Source organism: Solanum pennellii, chromosome 4 (genome assembly GCF_001406875.1).
Source record: "Solanum pennellii chromosome 4, SPENNV200".
In the NCBI taxonomy this organism is placed as follows: domain Eukaryota; kingdom Viridiplantae; phylum Streptophyta; class Magnoliopsida; order Solanales; family Solanaceae; genus Solanum; species Solanum pennellii.
This window is the reverse complement of record NC_028640.1, coordinates 5300820-5325143: the sequence shown is the minus strand read 5'-3', so window position 1 is coordinate 5325143 and position 24324 is coordinate 5300820. Positions and strand designations below refer to the sequence as shown.

The window sequence follows — 24324 nt, the reverse complement described above, 5'->3', positions numbered from 1 at the left end:
CGTTATCACTTGTGTGAACCTCCCATGTATTCCGAGTGAATTGGTTGAGGTTGTTTCTCTCTACATTTTGTACTCTCATATTTATAGTGGATTGCTCACCTCCTTTGTGGACGTAGGTCGATTGACCGAACCACGTTAAATCTTTGTGTCTTTTGGTATATTTTTCGTTGTCTTCTTACTCGTGATCTTTCGAGGTTTGCTTTGCTAGCTTCCGCAGTTACACCTGCTTATTTTTCGGTCCTAACACTTACCATATCAGGTGTTAAATACTTTTCTTTTTCATTATTTGAAATCAACGTCTCTACCCGCACAAGTACAAGTAAGATCTCCCACATATCTCATTTTTAAAGTTACATTGAGTATATTATTGTTTGTCGACATCGAGAGATCGAACATGGAACTTTGATGTAGGCAAGAGCCTCGACAAGAGTTGTATTGCTTTTGCTGGTTTCACCTGTAAATGTAATTTACCATTCACACGTGTTCCTTTTGTTTGATTATTCAGAGATTTGTATCATTATCTGCTTGCCTTACAGTGCTGTTAAAATGTCATCTGTTGAAATACTTTAAGCCTATGTTGGCTAAAGACTCTTTGAAAATGTCGACAGATAGTGTCGAAATCTTTAAAAGTAGTGCATTTTTAGAAAATTCAACACGAGTGTGACAACATTTTGGGACTCCATCAACATAGCTTTAAACACAAGTCCCTTATAGGAGATGCAGAATTGTCCCTAACAAGTAACAACACTCTTTAGTCACGCGAAATTAAGGAAATAAACGCAAGGGTCGCCATGTATAAACACAATTTTGATGTTCATTTCCTGTACATAGTAGTACCCAAACAAATGAGTGAGAGCACTACTTCAGCTGAGACTAGAGCTAGATTGATGTAAATCCACTTACTGTATCGTTCCAAAACAGGACAACGTTCATCACGAATGACAGTGAAGGTATCTCAAAGGAAATAGTCTCCAAAGGTAGGGTAAGATCTACGTACACTCTATCCTCCTCAGACCGCACTTGTAATATTACACTCGATATATGTTTTTATATTCACTCTTTGTTTTCTTGGACTGAAAAATGTCAATACACATGTGTGGCATTGCTAAGTTCAACTTCACCACTCACACATTTCTGGTCACCATTGTCCGAAATCAATGGATTACAGAGGTTAAGGACCAACCACGAAAAAAGTAAAGAGAAAGTACATAAGCAGTTCGAGAGTAACCATAACATCCTCTACAGCAGCAACAACAACAGATACAAACTAGTAGCGAGGATATGACATATACTACAAACCAGAAAACAGCAATGATGAAAAGAGAAGATTTTCATCGATCAGTAGGCAAACTCCTGGACGACATTTCATATAATAACTAATCAACACAAGGAAACAATCCAATAGTAGGATTAAGGAGGTTCGAAAGGACATCAAACCAGGTATTGATAATGGCAGAGTGGCCTTACAGCCAAATAGCTGATAAGAAGCCAATAGATTTGCATTTAACCACATGACAGTTTTGGCTGTTATATCTTGTTAACAAGATACCTTCCAAGAGAATCGATAGGCTTGGTAGAGTCATAATTTTGCATTCCCCGTTGTCTAATTTTAATTCGAGCAATGTAATCTGCTGCAATCCAAGCAAAACTTAACATAACACCATTTGAAACAGCATCTGGCAATTGCAGCTCTAGTGATCTAGTCACCCAATGAGGATGGTAGGTGACCCGATACCACGCAGATGCCTTTCTTTCATACATATCATTCTTCTCATCAATGGGAAGCAGATCAAAATCAGGCTCCATTTGCTCGAAAACATTCCTGAACTCCTTCCTCAACATATTATATGCGTGTTTCAGCCTCTCTTTTAATTCCCCTTGCTTCTTAGCACTGTACTTTGGCATGGACCATATATGTCCAGTAACCACCTCTTCCTCCCCGTTTACTTTGTATTGTCCTAAAAGACCATTCAACTGACCATCATAAGAACATTTGTGGTTCCATGCATCATCTATGAAATCTTCGTATCCCGGAATCTCAAGATTAGTGTCATATGGGATGTCTTTAGGGACATACTCAAGTCCAGAAGATTCTCCACCCTCTGCATCATATACATCTATCACTTGCCTATATAATTTACCCAAAACTTTCTTTGACTCGTATGATTGAAACGGCTCTTTCCCCATGAAGTCGGGATACATTTTTGGTTTGAGGTCATATGGCATGGTGACAAGTTTTCCAGTTTTGGGGAAATCAACGGCTAGAGCAGCAAGTTCTGCCAATTTAAGGCACTTCTCATCCATAGCTCCAAATTCACTGAGGTCAGCATGAACCACATGTGCGTTGCAGATTTCTCCTAGACTCTCTTGGACCATGTTCTTTAAGAAAAAATCTATTATGTCCTGTAAAAAAAGAAGACGATTGTTAAAAAACTGAACAAATGAACAGTACATCGGAAAAATAAATACAAAAGAATATTATGCAATCAGTTAAATGATCCAACAAATAATAAGTGACATAAAGAAGACTGAAATTCCTAATCAAGTGCAAGAAGAGCACAAGATCATTGGTGAGTGTCTTTAAATTTTTCTTTTTATCATAGTGAGTGTGCCTACAGAAAAAGAGTCTCCCTCTTCTATTACAACCAACTACAGTATGGAAAAACCATACAACTTAAATATGGTTGAATGCCACAGGGATGCATTATACAAGAAAAGTGAGCAATACATGCAACAAAACCCAATACAGTTGTTCAATGATAGTAAATATTAGCTAAAGAACAAGTAATGCTAGCTTTTCAAGAAGGCTTATAATTATCTCATCAGCATTCTAACCAAATGAGCATTACGCCGTAAAACAAACTTATACAGATCTGTAAAAGCTAACCAAATATAGGAAGATGTGAACAAAGCTGCAAGAAATATCATCATAGTTGGATAGTTACCGTATGTTGAACTTGACGACCCAACTGTTTGGCTTCTGCAGGTGCATAGGCCATTGGCATCCAGCTTTTCTTACTGGGTGGAATGAGATTTTCATCCCAAGTCACAAAGTAGAGATCACCATCAAGGTCACTCCCTGATGCTTCATTTGAATGTGGCCTATCCCCTTTCTGAGGGAAGACCAGACAATCATAGAGATGGTGTAAACCAGGAACATCTACAGCCTCCAGAATCCTCACATCCCCGGGATGAAGACACGGGTTCTTTGCAATTACAACAAGGCCCTTTATTACTTGAAGATTTTTCTTGATTTCAGAAAACTCTGGACCATGCTTAACAAAACAGGTCTCCAAAGAAGGGCTTGACACTTGAATAAAGCATTGGCCTTGCTCAAGTTCACCTAATTCATCCAAACAGCCCATCAACCACCTTCCTGAAGTAACAAACATCCTTGCCTTATTCCTGAGGTCGCCAAGCTGAGCAGCTCTAATGCTAGCCAACATCCCTCTCAAATGAGGTTCACTTTGAGGTTTAAACCCTGCACTCAACATTATAGCCGCTGTATTTCCTGCCTCGGCACATGAAGCTGTAATCACATCAAAAGCCACGTCCGAATCCACAAGTATCTTATCCAACTTTGATAACATTTCTTTCTGCATTTCCCAAAACATTTCATCTTTAACTTCCAAGGATGAGAGCAAGGTTATTATTTGCCGGTTCAGAAAACCAGGCTGTAATCTCGTCCAAGAGCAGATTTCAAGGATAGTGTGATTTGAGTCAAATTTCTTCATACTTGGTCTCAGAGAAAGGCGGATACCATCTTTCTCCGCCGGCCAACATGCAACAACACCTTTACAACCAGCATACCTTATCTGATAAGCACAAGGAGGATTGACACTTAATTGCAACTTCTCTGCAACTTCTATAGATAGATCTACTGACATCATGCCGATTCCATCAGAGAAAACATACCCATTTCTTTCTATATCTGGAAGCTCGGAGTTAACCTCGCTTGGAAGGACTTCCACTGTTGCATAGGTTGATGAAAAGCACTGTCCCATCCTAGCAGCACATTTTGCAACATTCCTGTTACCGAACTTACCCATCCAGTTTATGATGCTGGTCACCCTAATTTCCGGGGTTTCAGCAAAAAACCAGGCAGAACGATCCCTCAGCTGGTTAGCTGAAAAAGCCAAAAAAGAATACCTTCGACCACACAGATAAAATCCTTTATTCACAATAATTTTCACCCTTTGGAAGATTCCAGTTCTCTGGGGATTAGAACTTGATGTAATTTCTCTCACAATATTAGCTGCATAGTATGTCAGGGCATTCCTGTTCAGGTTACGCATGCCCTCATCCATAAAAGTAACTCGCAAAAATCGATCTGAAATATGCTTATACTTCCTGAGGACTCTATTGGATAGCTCCACAGTTGGCGGTAGACAGTATGCTTTGGTTGGGGTAATAACCAACCTTCTAACCTCTACAACATCATCCAACTGTCCAGTTCTCTCGAGAAGGTTAGGATTATTAAAAAGCCATTTCTGTACACTTGCTAACTTCCGAATAGCATCATTGACAGGCCTTTTGTAAGAAAAGATGTGCTTCAGTGCAGCTAAATTTACTCCCTCCTGATGCTTTCTAAGCAAAGAAAAGAATTCAGCAGTCATCTGATGCTGATTAACTATGCCTTTGTGCAAAACCGCATTTACCAGAAACAAGACCTTAAAGCTTATACCTTCATGGTTTTGAAAGCAGAAGAAAGGTTCTGAGACGGACTCCCCAAAATCAGGCTCATTTCTCACCCGGAGCATCTGCTTACCCTGTTCTACCACAGGCACCCTACTTTCTCTGAAATGGTTCATGGCCTTCTTAAGGCTAGGACCATTGCGAGGTCGAATTGAAACACGGTAGGTATTAAACCTACCAATGGCTCCACTACATGTAATATCTGTGGTTCGGATCCACTGATCATCGTCATCTAATAAGTCAAAAGCAACAGATTCTTCAATGTCATCATCAGCAGTTCTATAGAAAACCAATGGAGATGAAGCCAGCTGCAACAATAATACCAAAGATGAGAAGTCTTTGCATTCGTTTATCTCATTGATTTCCCTCAGCAAAAACTCAATCTTGAAATTGCACTTTATAACTGCATGCTTTCCTTCACCCTTGAAACAGAAAGCAGTATCCCTTGTGAAAAGTATTTTGCATGTCTCATTGAATGGATCCACAAGAAAGTTAACACCAGAATGAGGTCCCCTCCAACCAACCACAAAGTCATCATTACTAACCAGTACTCCAATTTCTACACCAACGTCCGAAAACTTAAAAGGCATGAAAGTTCTTCTCCTCTTATTCATATTAAAGGTATTCTCAGGACCCAAACTAACCTTCAAAGGCTTCTCTTCTAAGAAGAGTTCATCTCGCCTAGCAGCAGCAAGAGCATTCTGTGCAGACTCTGAAGAGGCAAAATGAACGAATGCATGAGGTTCCACTTTTATGTAATTGTTCATTCTTCGCACTTTCTCTAAATCAATGTCATAAGTCGGGTAAGAGTCAGGAGGAGTGGATGAAGTCTTTAATCTACACCTCCACACTTGTCCAACTTGTTCTTCCAGATATTCTGAAAGCATTTTCGCATTGACATCATTGCTGAACCCACCAACACTAATTTGAGTCACTACGAGATTCTTTTCAGAACCCTCTGATCCCATCTTTTCCTTGAAGGAGTCACACAGACTTTTGGACTCACTTATTCACAGCCTCCAAGTTCACCTGTTACATGACCAAAAATTTGTGAATAAAACGAAACAACAGAACAAATCTTATAGAATGGCCAATGTATGAGACAACAAAATATTTAACTATTTATAGAATATGATAGAGCATCAGGTTGCTAAGAAAAGCCATCCATGAGCTGGAAATCATAGTTCAGAACCATACCAATCGAAATGTTGTTTATACATTTAGACAACATAGATAACCTTCTGAAACATCCTTAAGCATTTCTACCTTCCAAGTGCAGAACAAATATTAAATAAACTAACCAATCAAGGACAAGAAAATGAAATATATGTACACTGCATTTTAGTAATCAGACCGTGATGAGACACTGTAGAAGACAGTGATCAAGAGGACAACATGAGCTAATAGATTCACTTATTTCCCAGTTGAGAATTTGAAAAACAGACATCTGCAGATCAGTATTTCTATCTTCAGGTATTAGTCATATTTTTGTCCAAAACTCCTAGTCTTTTATCTGATTATCAGATATGTGAAAACATCTAACAGCTAGCCTTTGAATACCGTTTTGTCTGGCTTAGTGAAATTAAGACATTCAGCTAGCAATAACATATAACTAGTCAAGCAATCTCAGAAAAGAGCTCTTAGCCTAAATTTGATTTTCTCTGAAGAAGAAAAACCTCTATAAACACAACTTTATTTGCAGTATCATTCCATAACATAAAGTGAAGCAAGTACAAAAAAATATACTAGCCATTTCGCAAAACAAAGATCTTTTGTGTCCTATAAGTAATTGTGTTCTAGAACCAGCTCTCTACTCCTTCAGAAGATACATCCAAAACAGCAAGTGAAAAATAGCTAATCATACAAATCATGCCTAATTCTTTTCCCAAAATCTCACCTCTTTTCCCTTGGTGAAGGACAAATCACCAATTGATGAGAATCTGGATCAGAACTTAGAAAAGATGCAAAATGTAAGAAACTCAACAATAACATACCCAGTTAGGTTCCACAAATGGGGTCCGGAGAGTAGAATGTGCACAAACCTTACCCCCACCTTTGTGGGGGTAGATAGTTTGTTTCCGATAGACCCTTGGCTCAACAAAAGCTACTACAAAACAGGGTAGCAAGACAATATGTAAGAAACTCAACAAGAACAAAACAACAACAACCGTAGATGCAAATTTGGATCAATAACATCAACAAGAGACAAACTTTAAGAACCCAATTGAGAAAAAACGAAAAATAACACCACTTTCTGTAATTAAAGGAAAGAACCGTATAAACAATGCAGTAAACCAAATCAACCATAAAGACAAATTTGGACTCAAAACATCAAAGATACAAACTTTTAGAAACCAAATGGAGAAATATACATAACAAGAGAACCCCACTTCCTGAAACTAAAGGAAAAAAATGTATAAACCAGTAAAGCAAATCAAGCATAGATGCAAATTTGGATCAAGAACTTCAACAAGATACAAACTTTAACAACCTAATTCAGAAAAATAGAAAAATAAAAGAACCCCACTTTCTGTAATTAGGAAAAAACTGTACACTCAATGCAGTAAAGCAAATAAACTATAAATGCAAAATTGGATCAAGAACTTCAACAAGATACAACCTCTACGAAACCCAATTGAGAAAAATGGGGAAAACAGTATAAACCATACAGTAAATCAAAATCACCCATAGTTGCAAATTTGGATCAAGATACAAACTTTAAGATACCCAATTGAGAAAAACGGAAACCCATATAAAATATGCAGTAAGATAATCAGCCATGGATGCAAATTTTGGTCAAGAACTTCGCCATCATCTTGGCCCCTCAGCTATATTACCAGACCGAAGCCTACGGTACTTTTACTCCGAGGGAAACGTATACATGGATGCAACACCTTGGCCTTAACCCTCAGGGAGCCATAGGACGGTTCACATGTATAGCTGAGCCATCACAGTAGGATAAACCTGACTGCTCTGATACCAAATTTCGCCAAGAAACAAACTTTAAGAACCCCATTTCTGTATCAAAGGAAAAAAACTGTATACTCATTGCAGTAAAGCAAATCAACCACAGATGCATATATGGATCAAGAACTTCAACAAGATACAAACTTTAAGAAACCCAATTGAGAAAACAGTAAAGCAAAATCACCCATAGTTGCAAATTTGGATCAAGATACAAAAAAATAGAAAAACCATATAGGAAATGCAGTAAAGAAAATCAACCACGGATGCAAATTTTGATCAAAGAACTTCAACAAGAAACAAACTTTAAGAAACCCAATTGAAAAAAATGACCCAAAAAAAGAACAGTATAAACTATACAGTAAAGCAAAATCATCCATAGATGCAAATTTGGATCAAGTTACAAACTTTAAGATACCCAATTGAGAAAAATGGAAAACCCGTAGAAGAAATGCAGTAAAGCAAATCAACCATGAATGCAAATTTTGATCAAGAACTTCAACACAGATACAAACTTTAAGATACCCAATTGAGAAAAAAGGAAACATAAGAGAATCCCACTAACCTTTCTGAACTGATTGATCAAATACACAAATTCAAGAAATCAGAACAAAAAGGGTGTGTATCTTTTGCTTCTTCAAGAAGCACTTGCAGTTACAGTGTACTAGGGGGCTGGGTAAGGGATTTCACGCGACAAGGATGCTTACCATTTTCATTTATTTATTTAATTTCATTATGTATTTTGTTGGGATCTCAATTGTTGTTCTCTAATATTTCCTAATGTATTGAATCGTATTATAAAGTATTTCTACAAATGCAAAGTGTAAACAGATTATATTATCTTTCGCAATTTTATGACACTAGGAAATTTGTCCATGTTTTGCGCCGTAGTAAAATTTAAAAAGAAAACAATAAATAAATATAGCGATGAAACTGAGGATAAAAATGAAATAATTTTTTTTTAAATTTAAGTAAAATTAAATCGTGCAGAGATAACATTAGCGCTAGGACGGTTCAGTTGGTTAATTTTAAAAAATTATAGCATTTCACTTTTTCGACTATTTTATAATGTATAATCAAAATTAAAATTTTAAAATCATTTCAATCCTAATTTATGTGACAAAAGCAGTACAAGAGTTACTATTTTTTGTTATCGCGTGGACATTTTAAATTATCAATTATTGTAATTTATAGTAATTTTAATTTATTTTTTCAATAACATATATTACTTTCTATGTTCGAGAGTTCAACCAATTTTTTATGTGTCTCCGAAATATTTTAAGTTCATAATTATTGTGATTTTTAATAAGTTTTATGTCATTTTCAAATAATCTATGTTACCTTTTTAGTCTCATTTTATGAGGCACAATAGAATTTTGAGAGAAAACTAAATTTTTGTTAGCAAATAAATATTGACATTCACAAGAATGATATTTGCAGAATTTAGGATCCGATGTACTAATTGAAGTCGGTAACTGTACTAATTACTACTCTATCCATCCTCTTTTAGTTGTCATGTTACGCTTTTCGAAAGTCAATTTGATAATTTTTAAAATTAAATTAAATTACATTAATTACATATTTTGAACAAAAAATTCAGATATTTAAAAAATACGAAAATACTATCGATTGCGATCTTTTTATATCAATACGATGAAAAAATACATCATAAAATGTTAATCGAAGTTTCTATAGTTTTAATTAAAAAAAGAAAATCATAACAATTAAAAAAAGATATATATATATATATATATATATATATATATATACAGTAAAATGTAAAATTTGCGATATAATTGTAAACTGAAGCGGACCCATTAGAGGATGAATGTGGAATACCTACCTGGATCCCCACTCAACTTTGTAAGGTGAATGACAAGAATTTAGGATCCGATGTACTAATTGAAGTCGGTAACTGTACTAATTACTACTCTGTCCATCCTCTTTTAGTTGTCATGTTACGCTTTTCGAAAGTCAATTTGATAATTTTTAAAATTAAATTACATTAATTCCATATTTTGAACAAAAAATTCAGATATTTAAAAAATACGAAAATACTATCGATTGCGATTTTTTTATATCAATATGATGAAAAAATACATCATAAAATGTTAATCGAAGTTTCTATAGTTTGAATTAAAAAAGAAAATCATAACAATTAAAAAAAGATATATATATATATACAGTAAAATGTAAAATTTGCGATATAATTGTAAACTGAAGCGGACCCATTAGAGGATGAATGTGGAATACCTACCTGGATCCCCACTCAACTTTGTAAGGTGAATGACAAGAATTTAGGATCCGATGTACTAATTGAAGTCGGTAACTGTACTAATTACTACTCTGTCCATCCTCTTTTAGTTGTCATGTTACGCTTTTCGAAAGTCAATTTGATAATTTTTAAAATTAAATTACATTAATTCCATATTTTGAACAAAAAATTCAGATATTTAAAAAATACGAAAATACTATCGATTGCGATTTTTTTATATCAATATGATGAAAAAATACATCATAAAATGTTAATCGAAGTTTCTATAGTTTGAATTAAAAAAGAAAATCATAACAATTAAAAAAAGATATATATATATATATATATATTAAAATGTAAAATTTGCGCTATAATTGTAAACTGAAGCGGACCCATTAGAGGATGAATGTGGAATACCTACCTGGATCCCACTCAACTTTGTAAGGTGAATGACAAGAATTTAGGATCCGATGTATTAATTGAAGTCGGTAACTGTACTAATTACTACTCTGTCCATCCTCTTTTAGTTGTCATGTTACGCTTTTCGAAAGTCAATTTGATAATTTTTAAAATTAAATTAAATTACATTAATTTCATATTTTGAACAAAAAATTCAGATATTTAAAAAATACGAAAATAGTATGGATTGCGATTTTTTTATATCACTATGATGAAAAAATACATCATAAAATGTTAATCGAAGTTTCTATAGTTTGAATTAAAAAAGAAAATCATAACAATTAAAAAAAGATATATATATATATACAGTAAAATGTAAAATTTGCGATATAATTGTAAACTGAAGCGGACCCATTAGAGGATGAATGTGGAATACCTACCTGGATCCCCACTCAACTTTGTAAGGTGAATGACAAGAATTTAGGATCCGATGTACTAATTGAAGTCGGTAACTGTACTAATTACTACTCTGTCCATCCTCTTTTAGTTGTCATGTTACGCTTTTCGAAAGTCAATTTGATAATTTTTAAAATTAAATTAAATTACATTAATTTCATATTTTGAACAAAAAATTCAGATATTTAAAAAATACGAAAATAGTATGGATTGCGATTTTTTTATATCACTATGATGAAAAAATACATCATAAAATGTTAATCGAAGTTTCTATAGTTTGAATTAAAAAAGAAAATCATAACAATTAAAAAAAGATATATATATATATACAGTAAAATGTAAAATTTGCGATATAATTGTAAACTGAAGCGGACCCATTAGAGGATGAATGTGGAATACCTACCTGGATCCCCACTCAACTTTGTAAGGTGAATGACAAGAATTTAGGATCCGATGTACTAATTGAAGTCGGTAACTGTACTAATTACTACTCTGTCCATCCTCTTTTAGTTGTCATGTTACGCTTTTCGAAAGTCAATTTGATAATTTTTAAAATTAAATTAAATTACATTAATTCCATATTTTGAACAGAAAATTCAGATATTTAAAAAAATACGAAAATACTATCGATTGCGATTTTTTTATATCAATATGATGAAAAAATACATCATAAAATGTTAATCGAAGTTTCTATAGTTTGAATTAAAAAAGAAAATCATAACAATTAATAAAAGATATATATATATATACAGTAAAATGTAAAATTTGCGATATAATTGTAAACTGAAGTGGACCCATTAGAGGATGAATGTGGAATACCTACCTGGATCCCCACTCAACTTTGTAAGGTGAATGACAAGAATTTAGGATCCGATGTACTAATTGAAGTCGGTAACTGTACTAATTACTACTCTGTCCATCCTCTTTTAGTTGTCATATTACGTTTTTCGAAAGTCAATTTGATAATTTTTAAAATTAAATTAAATTACATTAATTCCATATTTTGAACAAAAAATCAGATATTTAAAAAATACGAAAATACTATGGATTGTGATTTTTTTAATATCAATATGATGAAAAAATACATTATAAAATGTTAATCGAAGTTTCTATAGTTTGAATTAAAAAAGAAAATCATAACAATTAAAAAAAGATATATATATATATACAGTAAAATGTAAAATTTGCGATATAATTGTAAANTATATATATATATATATAAAATGTAAAATTTGCGATATAATTGTAAACTGAAGCGGACCCATTAGAGGATGAATGTGGAATACCTACCTGGATCCCCACTCAACTTTGTAAGGTGAATGACAAGAATTAAAGTGGGTCATAAATGCGAATACAAATAAGCAAGCCATGTTGATAGAGTGCAAATGGAATAATGAAAATATGAATACAAAATATATTTACGTAATATAATTTTTTTTAATTATCACTAAATTAGATAAACGATGAAACATATGTTTTAATTAATGAAAATACATAAATAAAAAAGAGAGAGAATTGAACTGAAAAACTAAAAGCCTAAAATTGAGTAATTGACTCAATTAAAAATAGAAATTAATTAAAAGCCTAAAATTGAGTAATTGACTAATTTAAAAATAGAAATTGAGAGGTGTTGTTGTCTAGGTATGATCTTGGAACCTTAATCATACAATATCATGCTACAACCACTTGGGCCAAGGGCATCTCCTGATTAATTTTTTGTTATATTTTAAAAATATAAAAAAAAATTTCAGACAACCAATTCCAATCCAATTCTCTATTTTACTCTCTTAAAAAGGAATTTTTTTCTCTCTCCTCAATATTATATCATTAATATTTTTAATTTCTTATTTCATAATATAAATCATTTATTTTATTTCCAAATAATTACTTTATTTAATTTTTAATGTGATATAAAATTATATTTTATCCTAAATTTTTAAATAACATAAATTGCAAGAAAATATATTATAATACATAAATTAGGGGACAAATTTAAATAAAGTAACATACAATTACATAAATACACAATTTTTAAAATTTTTGCATTGCTTTCATAAATGCTCTATTAATGCATTTCGGAGATTAAAATGAGCATTTTTGTCCTTAATTTTTTAATGTCTAGCTAAAAATTATTCAAATCGAAGATTTTCATCGACCACGATTTCTATAGTAGGAGTTGAAGCCTCTACGACATCTTGAATTGGTGCATTGAGATCACGTTCATCCTCAATTATAATGTTGTGCAGTATAATACATGTAGTCATTATATCATGTAGCATATTCTTTCTCTAAAAACGTATCGGTCCCGCAAATGATTGCAAAACTCCGAATGCACGTTCAACATTTTTTCAGCACTATTCTTGTTTCATCGCGAAATATTTCTTATGGGCGGGAGACTCAATACCGCTATCAAGATTAAAAAATAAATGTCATAACTCTAAAACATTAATATCGTTTTTGGTGCCAGGCAAACTAAAATAAGCATGTCGAAAGGCTAGATAGATATCAAAGTCAAGAAATTTTGATAGGAAACTAAAATTTTAATAATAAATTTAGAAACTATTAGTTATCCAAATGTTCGTGTTACCTGCAACAAGAACAACAACGAATACTTGAAAAAAGAAATTGACAGTCACAGCCACAATCACAACAATTTTCGAAATCATATCCTAAGTTTTTTTCGGATAGTGCTAGATCTGGAAATGGAATTACTAAATGATTGTTGTGATCAATTAAATATGCTATATATTGTATTTTATCTTGTATTTAAATTATTATGTTATTGTTATCTTGTATTTAAATTACTATGTTATGTAGTGTATTGCCTCTCCATAATAAAACTGCTCCCCCTCTTCCCCGTGGACGTAGCCAATTTATTGGTGAACCACGTAAATCTGTTGTCTTGTTTTTCGCGTTTATATTTTCTCGTATTATCTCGAATTCCGCATAACAAATTTGAAATTAAAGTAGTATATATTTAAAAATATTTTTTAAAAATATTATATTACATTTAAAAAGAATTATAAATATTAGATATTTAATTAATGGAATTATATATAAAATAAATATGTAAATTAGAAAGTAATAGAAATAATAATAAAATAGTCAAAAAGTAAAATAGAGAGTGTAAATAGTAGTTCTCCAAATTTGGAGAACTACTATTCACCTCTCTATAAATAGATAATAAAGGGTGATTCGGAGGTGGGTTGGAGAGCGCATTCTCTATTTTACTCTCCAAATATAGAGAATGGAGAGTAAAATAGAGGTAGGTTGGAGATAATCTAAGCAAACAGGTTTACTCTAATTTGCTGCTGCAGCCTCTTATTAAAATGATAATATGTTTTAAACATTAAATGATGCAAAATAGGTGACATTTGAAAGAAAATTCACTGACCTACAATTTTCATAAGTCATGCCTCACCTAATTCATTACTTACTAAAAGATACGGTAGTATACATTATTTGTCTTCAAGAGAGACATACATTGATTGCATGTAGTGTTTTTATCAAAAAAATTTGTGGGTGTTTTGATGATTTAATAAATTATGTGTATCAGTTTGAATGGGTAATTATAGGTATTTATAAATTCAAATGAGGTATGGACCGTGAAATAGAGTTTTTATACATCCGAAACTAACATCAAAAATCAAAATTATGAACGTTCAAAATTTCTCTTATTTACAACTACACTAGTCTCCGGTAGAATGGTCATAATGTTTTTCTTGAAATATTATATGATACAAAATTAGTGGTATTCATGGACCTACAATTTTCATTTTTCATTGCTCACCTAAATTATTACGTTAAGTTAGTTTCGGGTATAGAAAAACTCTACTTAATGATCCATACCTCCTTTGAACTTATAAATACCTACAATTACCCATTCGAACTAACACATATAATTTATTAAATCATCAAAAATACCCACAAAAAAATTGGAATGTGTGTCTCTCTAAAAGGCAAACAAGGTATATACTATCAAATCTTTTAGTACGTAATGAATTAGGTGAATCATTAGATACGAAAATGGTCAATGAGTTTTCTTTCAAATGCCACCAATTTTGTATCATTTAGGGGCCGTTTGGTTACAGGTATTAGTTATGCAGGTATTAGTTATGCAGGTATTAGTTATGCAGGATTAGTTATGCGGGATTTAATTATGCAGTGTTTAATTATACAGAGTTTAATAATTTTTTTGGCTGATGTTTGTTATATTAAAAATTAATAAACATTATATACTTGTTAAAAAATAATTTATTTGTATTGTTATATCTTAGAGCTTTCTTACCATTGTATTTTTATTTATTTTTTGCATTTTGCTTAGGCAAAGTTTTAGACGGAAACTTGAATGCCACATTTTTCAACTTCCTCATATAGTTGAACCGATATATGACATGTGTTAACACGGGATCAATATTGTAATAGTTGAAAATTATTGATATGCTAGTACATATAATTATGTGTATATAAAACAAAAATAGATACATATAAGTTAACATTTGAGCAACACCGCGTACTAATGCTACATATTATACTTGGAGCGTTCACTTCAATAATCTATAATATAGAAATGAGGAAGTTTGTTTTTTTCTATTTGATGAAGGATTTCATATTTAGAAGAGTCTTGGTAAGAACTAGTGGAAGCTCCAAAGCTTACTTCAAGCAAAGCCATTGATATGTATATTGGAAAGATATGACTTACTTCCAATGGCAAGATCTATTGACAGATGATGCTCAACAGAACAATCTATTGCTAGACACTATCCTCAACAATTATCAATATTGTCCTCACCCCATAGACAATATACTCAACAATTTGAATGTCTACTTAATTTTCGAAATAATTATATAGTACATTAAATATAAATTTCAGTTTCGTCATACTAAATAATTCATTCAGTTACAATTTTCACATACTACCATATCCTAACATTGAGAGTCCATTTTTCAAGCAACAAAATAGTGACACAATAGATTTTACAAGATGAAGAATACAACAAATCTAACTATACCATTGAGACAAACTTGGAATTTTAATACTGTGGCCTCACAGAATCAAACTAGACACACATTCATTAAACGTGAAAGAAATTTACATAATACATTGTTAAATTATATAAACCAGCACATAAATATAGGAAAAATAAAAGTGAACTAGGCCATGGTTACACCTTACAAAGCAGCTACACCAAAAAACATTCAAAGATTTATAGTTTATCATCAATAAACATTTGCACTAATCAAGTTCATTGATGTTTAAAAAGCACTCCATGAACTTTGTGTAGCTCCAGCTAATATAGTAGCTTCCCCTTCAGCAATTTGATCTTATTTTTTAGCTGGAGCTCATCTTCATCAACAACAATAATAGGAAATACCAAAGCCATGTCATTAGCATCTTCTTGAGCTTCAGTTCTTTCTATTTCTTGAACACCAACTTCTGGCCCCTCGGCAGATTGTTCAGTAGTTCCATCCTTGCGAAATATCTCTTTCGAATCAGCAAATAATGGTCATTTCTTATATATCATTGACTTGGCATATGGATGAACCTAAGGAAAAAAAGCAAGTATATGAAGTAACTGATAATATTCCAGAGACATTGTATTCACCAAGAGAAAATATAACTAACTAGCTTTAGTTTACTAACAATTTAAACAATTGTAAATCACCTTTACGAAGTCATCCCAAGCTTTTGGATCGTCAACCAAGATAGTTCCATCGCTGTATCGAAATCCTTAGTCACTTCGACTTTTTACCAATGATATGGTCATATAATGCTTTTGCCACCATCTTATTTTTGAAAAAATATGTGGTTGAGCTTGCAGTCCGCAGTTAGGATGACAAACATTCATGTGTTGTTCCAATTCTATCAAATATCCATGTTTAAAGGTTTCATTATCTTTTTTCCAATCATTAGCACACAACTTTTTTAATCCATCAACTAGAGTAAGTTCCTGTTCTTGAGTCCACACGCTTGCCCTTTTTCGAGACATGAACTTCTTTTAATGGAACTGTTGGTTTTAATTGTAAGAATGTAAAAAAATCACAATTTATACCAACTTATAATTGACTACAAAAGTATACTAACTTATTTTCACATATATTGCATTTGTCTCTCACCAGATTTACAAGAGAAAAAACACAATATGAAGCATTAGAACATGTTACGATTTCAAAAGTTTCTAACCTCAAAGAAAGAATTTAGATTGAGATGTCTTCTATGCCTCTTAGAAGATAATAAAATTTCAGATGTATAAAAAGGCATACAAAGTATCTCATTGTATTAAATTAGAAGTGATGAAGGTCAGAACTATCTACCTATCATACACAATGGAAATGGTCTGCATTTGATGTAATAAATCAACCCGTCCTTTGGTTAATAATGGAAGATTAATGAAATTCTAAGGAGTGAATAACAATTGAATGGTAATCTTGTCATGGATTCTTAAGTTAGACTTTGAGAAACTAATGACACAAATAGGCTAGACAGATTTTACAATTATTGGAAAATCATTTAGCCAAAATATCACAGCTAAAACGCCTAATTGCACAAACTCAAAACGAAAGCCTCAAAACATGAACCAACCATCATACTAGACCAAAGTTGACCTTCCGAATCTAAACACACTGGCGGAATTCTCATCCGATCAGTTTTTACAAAGAATAATCGAACTTTGACTAAATTTCAAAGTTAAAACGCCTAATTGCACAAACTCAAAACGAAAGCCTCAAAACCCGAAACAACAATCATACTAGACCAAAAATGACCTTCCGAATCTAACCACACTGACGGAATTCTCATCCAATCAGTTTTTACCAAGAATATTGACTGAAATCGAACTTTGACTAAATTTCAAAGTTAAAACGCCTAATTGCACAAACTCAAAACGGAAGCCTCAAAACCCGAATCAACAATCATACTGGATTAAAAATGACCTTCCAAATCAAACCACGCTGACGGAATTCTCATCCGATCAGTTTTTACCAAGAATATTGACAGAAAACGAACTTTGACTAAATTTCAAACTTAAAACGCCTAATTGCACAAACTCAAAACGAAAGCCTCAAAACCCAAACCAACATTACTAGACCAAAATGACCTTTCAAATCTAACCACGCTGACGGAATTCTCATCCGATCAGTTTTTACCAAGAATATTGACTGAAATCGAACTTTGATTAAATTTCAATGTTAAAATGCCTAATTGCACAAACTCAAAACGGAAGCCTCAAAACCCAAACCAACCATCATACTAGACAAAAAAATTGACCTTTCGAATCTAGCCACGCTGACGAATTCTCATCCGATCAGTTTTTACCAAGAATATTGACTGAAATCAAACTTTGACTAAATTTCAAAGTTAAAATGCCTAATTGCACAAACACAAAACGGAAGCCTCAAAACCGAACCAACCATCATAATAGACCAAAATTGACCTCTCGAATCTAGCCATGCTGACGAATTCTCATCCGATCAGTTTTTACCAAGAATATTGACTGAAATCGAACTTTGACTGAATTTCAAAGTTAAAATGCTCAATTGCACAAACACAAAACAGAAGCCTCAAAACCCAAACCAACCATCATAATAGACCAAAAATGACCTTCCAAATCTAACCACGCTGAGGAATTCTCATCTGATCAGTTTTTACCAAGAATATTGACTAAAATCAAACTTTGTCTAAAGTGATCGATTTCAGTCAATATTCTTGGTAAAAACTGATCGGATGAGAATGTCGTCAGCGTGGTTAGATTTGGAAGGTCATTTTTTGTCTAGTATGATAGTTGTTTCAGGTTTTGAGGCTTTCGTTTTGAGTTTGTGCAATTAGGCGTTTTAACTTTGAAATTTAGTTAAAGTTCAATTTCAGTCAATATTCTTGGTAAAAGCTTATCGGATGAGAATTCCGTCAGCGTTTTTAGATTCGTAAGGTCATTTTTGATCTAGTATGATGGTTGGTTTATGTTTTGAGGCTTTCGTTTTGAGTTTGTGCAATTAGTCGTTTTAACATAGCAATTTAGTCAAAGTTTGATTTCAGTCAATATTCTTGGTAAAAGCTGATCGGATGAGAAATCCATCAGCTTGTTTAGATTCGGATGGTTATTTTGGTCTAGTATGATAGTTAATTCGGGTTTTGAGGCTTTCGTTTTGAGTTTGTGGAATTAGGCGTTTTAACTTTGAAATTTAGTCCAAATGATTGTCCAAATGTTCTCAAATCTGCCAAGCATATTTATTTCATCAGTTGCTCTATGTCCAACTTCAAAATCCATAACAGGATTACCATTCAATTTTTCTTTCACTCCTTAGAATTGCATTTATCTCCTATTACTAACCAAAGGACGACCATATTAATAGTATGTGTATGGCAGATGGAAACCTGTAACCGTTCATCACTTCTATTAAATAAAATCAGATACTTTATGAGGAATAGATATCTATTGTAGATAGATAGCTGTAAAACCCTTTATGAGAATCATTTTATTTCCAGTCTTATTTGATAGTGCATTAGTTGCTCTTTTAAATGTTAATCTGTTACTTCCACAAAATGTCAATCCAAAGGATTCAAATCCTTGTCTTTGTCACAATTACTATATTGTGTTTATTACTTCCAACCTGGTAGTGCTTTTTTAATAATGTGATATTCTTTATTTTAGAGCACCTCAACTACGTGACTATATAGATTAAGCCAAAGGAGACAACATTCATCAGGAAAGAATTCACTCACACATAATTCATAGTTAAAATATAACCTTCATTCAAAGTGAATGAAACTTAGCATAATTCATTGTTGAATTACAAAAGTTAACCCATACAACAAAGACATGCAATTACATTTTTTTTCCAAAAAAAGTCCCCTATTTTTGTAACATTATCCTTCAATGACAAACACATAAACACCAGCCTTAACAACACTTGACAAAATAGCATCTGAGTACTTTGTACTTCTGACTGGATCTTTGTGATTACTCCAATTGTTGAATAGTCTGCGAGAAAAGAAAAGTTCAATACAGTCTCAGAGGAGAAGGAAATAAAAACACCTTGTAGAAGATGATGAACTTACCGTTTGGATCAACTGCTTGAGCAATCTGAAGATCATCTTAGTTGGCTACTTAAAAAAACACTAATATTGAACATAATCATGTATTTGTTATACAAAAACAACCTACTTTAAGCCCACAACATTCACATATATGCACATTTGTGGACATTATACTAGGTAACAAAAGATCCCATTATGGTTAGACCTTACAAAATAGCTACACAAAAACCATTCAGTGAATTAAAGCTTATCATTAATAATCATCCATCAAAAGATCCCATTATGGTTAGACCTTACAAAATAGCTACACAAAAACCATTCAGTGAATTAAATCTTATCATTAATAATTATCCATATCATATTGTGACGTTCAAGTTCGCTGATGCTTAAGAAGAATTCCATTCTCTTTATATCTTGAGTAATTCCCATTGCTGCCTTAACTCGTTCATCTGAGTTGTATGTTTCATATGCAGGGAATCCAATAATAGAATATATCTTACCACGAATTTCAGATAGATCACGCTCTCCTAGCTTGTCAATTAAAGAAGCCATCCTCTTATCATGGCTTTCAGTGAATTGTTTCATCACCTCCACCAAACCTTTAAGAACAATCTCATTATCATCTACCCTTTTTCTAAGATTGAAGGGTTTCACCTTTTTGAGCGGTGAATGAACTTTGTGCTGCTCCAGTTGATTCATTAGGTTCATCTTGAGCGTTAAATGGACTTTGTGTTGCTCCAGTTGATATATTAGGTTCCTCTTAAGCATCTTGATTTTTTCTTGTGCCTGAAGCATCATCTATGTCGACAACATCAGTGGGAAATCCCACAGACATGTCATTAGTAATTTCTTGAGATTCGATTCTTTCTATTTCTTCAACAGCATCTTCTGGACCTTCTGCAAACTCTCCAGTAGCTCTACCTTGCCAAATATCTCTTCCCAGTCAGCAAATAATGGCCATTTTTTCAAGTTCATTGACTTGGCATTTGGATCAACCTAAGAAAATAAAGAAAGTAAATGTCAATATTCCAAAGACAAAGATCCATAACCAAGAGAAAATACAAGTAGAAATTGCCTAATGATTTCAAAGAAATATAAACCACCTTTATCAAGTCATCCCAAGCTTTTGGATGATTAACTAAGGTACTTCCTTCACTATATTGAAATCCTAAACCACTTCGACTCTTTAGCAACGATATGGTTGCATAACTCTTTTTCCATGCTCTTATTTTAGAATCAACATGTGGTAAAGATCTCAATCCACAACTAGGATGACGAGCATTCATGTAGTGTTTCAATTCCATTAAATATTCATGTCTAAAGGTTCCATTATCTCCTCTCCAACCATCAACACACAATTCTTTTAATCCATCTGTAAGAGTAAGTTCCTTTTTTCTGGAGTCCATATCCTTCGACATGAAGGTGTTGATTTTCTTGCCCTCTTTCTGGACGTGTTGGATGTTGCAGCAGTAAAATTAGCCATTTCAATCTGATTTTTTTTAAAAATAAAATCACAAGTAATACTAAGTTACAACTTACAAGAAAATTATCTCAATCATAATCAAATTAATTGTAATACAACTTCATTGGTCTGGGAAAAAGAATAATGTGAAGAGATAAAGAGAATTTTACTACTTATATTATAAAATAATAGATATACATTGAGATTCACTATTTATTTGTACAAACAACAATGTGAGACATACAAAAGATTGACCATTCGTTTTCACAAAATAATATAAGGTATTACATTTTACAGTGGATGGAAAACCAAAAGCAAAAGTGCATAAGCACACCAAAAATGAGCACATAGTTTAAAATTATAAATATTGGTTTCCCAATCGTTCATTCCACATAGACTGAGCTAGTTCATTCCTCCAAGTGGTCCACTCATCAGATGTTTCAATTGTATTAATATTTTCATGTTCATGTTGATTCTCCATGTGGAAATCCATTTCCATATCTAAGGGGTCAGCTTCCATATCTCTTCGAATGAAATTGTGTATCAAACAACATGCACTAATAATTCTATTGTGAACCTTAACTGAGTACTACGGAGGACTTCTAAGAATTCCCTTACGTCCTTTTAATAGTCCAAATGCTCGTTAGATAACATTACGTTCCCCATCATGCTTCATATTAAAGAGCTCTTCTCGACATCGAAGTGATGGATTGTCACCCTGCCAATCCTTTAGCCAATATCTATATCCTCGGTAGGGAGACAGAAAACCATTTCCATTTGTATATCCTCCATCGCACAAATATTAATTACCTAAAAATGTAAACAATAATATAATTACTTTAAATATTATTCTATTTTGATGTAGTAGAAATAAACAAGGGTCTGCCTATATTTAGCATACCATGAGGTACTTTCAACCTATTTCTTCGTACAACAGCATCTCGCAATACGCGACCATCAGCGGCTGATCCATCCCAACCAGGTAATACATAAATAAAGTTGAGATTTCTATCACAAACCCTCAAGACATTAGTTGCTATATCTCTATTTCGTGTTCTGTATCTTGGTTTATATATTGCTTCAACTCTAATGGAAATGTAAGTACCATCCAATGCACCAAGACAACCCTATAAGATAAATTCAAATCTAAATACTAAATGACTATTAAAAATAAAAATACTTTCACCATAATATTTCAAGTTTATTGTAGTAAATCAAATGTTAGATTGAAATTTACATACCTTAAACCATTTCCATCGATCATCACTATCATGTTCGAGCACCGGATTAGGTTTAACAAGTAATACTGTAGTTAATTTAAGAATAACTCTTAGATATTCATTAAAGGCTCTACTTACACTCCACCCGATCTAATATAATCAACTTTGATAGACCTGTTCTTTTCATGATGAGCCAAAATATTTAAAAATATTGCTAACTTTTCAGTACTCGACATATTTTTACTGTCAGTTAAACCTCCAATATTCTTGGCTAAGGAGGCTAATATGTGAAAGGCGTTTCTATCCATCCGAAGCTTGTCAATACATACAATATCATTGTCACGAATGAGAAAATTCAGATGAGACAAGATTTTTGGAATTTTAGCACTCATACAATATCGAATGCCCCATCTATTTCTAGATTGTTTTCTTAATAACATGCTGTAAATAGCCATAAAAAAGCAGATAAGGACAATATAGGAATACACCACAATCTTCTTGAGAATCATAAAGGATTCAACATCGCGCAATTGCTGAGAATCCATTTACACCTATTTCCCAATTAAAAATCACAACATCATGATCAAATTGAATCCCAAAAGAAAAAAAACATATCAATCATGTTACTTAACTAAGAATTGCAAACACATTTTGTATAATAGGAAGGTAATAGATGGTTTCATACTAAAATGTTCAATTTTATTGAAAAGAAAATGAAAAGTAACATGAAAATTAGGGTAAAATGTTTATTTTTGTTTGGCTTCTATAGCTAAAATACTAATACTATCTTGTCAAACTGCAAATACATGTTTATCTTTTGCAATTTTAGAAGCTAAAGCAACTAAACTTAATGAACCCATTTGTTCATAAATAACAAATTTTGAACAAACAAAACAAAACCCACATCAAATTTAGGTGTACTCAAACATCAACTTAACTAGAAAATACTGAGAAGATCTACAATTTCATTCATCTTATCGGATTAACAAGAGGAAAAACACAAAAGAGAAAACTGGAGGAGGAGAAGAAGAAGAAATAAAGAAAACAGCCAAATTTTGAGTTTGAGAACTTCTAACCTCAAAGAAAGAATGTCAGATTGAAAGTTTTTCAATCTACTTGCCTGGAAGATGAAGAACCATTATTCTAGATCTACATATGGATAAATGATAGGAATGTTTATCTAAAAACATGTGGTGTATATTGATTGAGAGTGAAGGGTAAAATTGCCAATACATATTTTTATTCAGGTATTAGTTATTTAGGTATAACTTATTCCATCTTTCACCCTGCATAAAATAATAAATAGATTGACTCATAACTTAAACATGTATAAGTTATGAGATTTTCTAATTTTATAACCAAAAATAGTATTATGTATATTGAATTTTATACTTTAACAAAAAAATGATACCAAACATGGTAAAGCTTATGAAACATTTGATACCTGAATAACTCAATCCTTATCCAGTAACCAAACGATTCCTTAATGTTTAAAGTAAAGCATCATGACCATTTTAAAGACTAGTGTAGTTGTAAATAAGAAAAACTTTGAATGTTTATAATTTTGGATTCAAATGTTAATTTTGGGTATAGAAACACTCTATTTCATATTCCATATCTCATTTGAACTTATAAATACCTATAATTATCTATTCGAACTAACACACATAATTTATTAAATCATCACAAATATTTTTTGTCAAAAAACTACATGCAATCAATGTGTGCCTATCTTGAAGGCAAACAATGTACACTACCATATTTTTTAGTACATAATGAATTAGTTAATTCATGACATATGAAAATAGTAGTTTAATGAGCTTTTTTACAAATGCCACAA

The 24324-nt window shown here is 32.5% G+C and overlaps 2 protein-coding genes across 12 annotated transcripts; both read right to left on the bottom strand.

The window, feature by feature from the left end:
- Positions 1-1187: 1187 nt before the first annotated feature.
- Positions 1188-8463, bottom strand: LOC107017736 (RNA-dependent RNA polymerase 6-like). 4 transcript variants are annotated; one of them, XM_015217980.2, is made up of 4 exons: positions 8367-8463; positions 6690-6802; positions 2946-5724; positions 1188-2403 (listed from the first exon to the last, which is right to left on the bottom strand). In XM_015217980.2, exons 3-4 carry the CDS (start codon positions 5661-5663, stop codon positions 1528-1530), a joined length of 3594 nt encoding a protein of 1197 aa, XP_015073466.1. In that variant the 5' UTR covers positions 5664-5724; positions 6690-6802; positions 8367-8463; the 3' UTR covers positions 1188-1527. The 4 variants fall into 4 exon arrangements, with proteins under 4 accessions (XP_015073466.1, XP_015073465.1, XP_027771903.1 ...); XM_015217979.2 differs by lacking the exon at positions 8367-8463 and adding an exon at positions 8225-8360; XM_027916102.1 differs by lacking the exon at positions 8367-8463 and adding an exon at positions 8225-8360 and having other exon boundaries at positions 6690-6799.
- An 11570-nt stretch (positions 8464-20033) lies between these two features.
- On the bottom strand, positions 20034-23678 carry LOC107015912. 8 transcript variants are annotated; one of them, XR_003577703.1, is made up of 4 exons: positions 23561-23642; positions 22506-22570; positions 22166-22391; positions 21412-22074 (listed from the first exon to the last, which is right to left on the bottom strand). XR_003577703.1 is itself a non-coding variant. In XM_015216348.2 (3 exons), exons 2-3 carry the CDS (start codon positions 21218-21220, stop codon positions 20670-20672), a joined length of 444 nt encoding a protein of 147 aa, XP_015071834.1. In that variant the 5' UTR covers positions 21221-21291; positions 23561-23668; the 3' UTR covers positions 20034-20669. The 8 variants fall into 8 exon arrangements, 1 of the variants encoding a protein (XP_015071834.1); XM_015216348.2 differs by lacking the exons at positions 21412-22074; positions 22166-22391; positions 22506-22570 and adding exons at positions 20034-20798; positions 20906-21291 and having other exon boundaries at positions 23561-23668; XR_001456393.2 differs by having other exon boundaries at positions 22166-23035; positions 23561-23655.
- Positions 23679-24324: the final 646 nt, after the last annotated feature.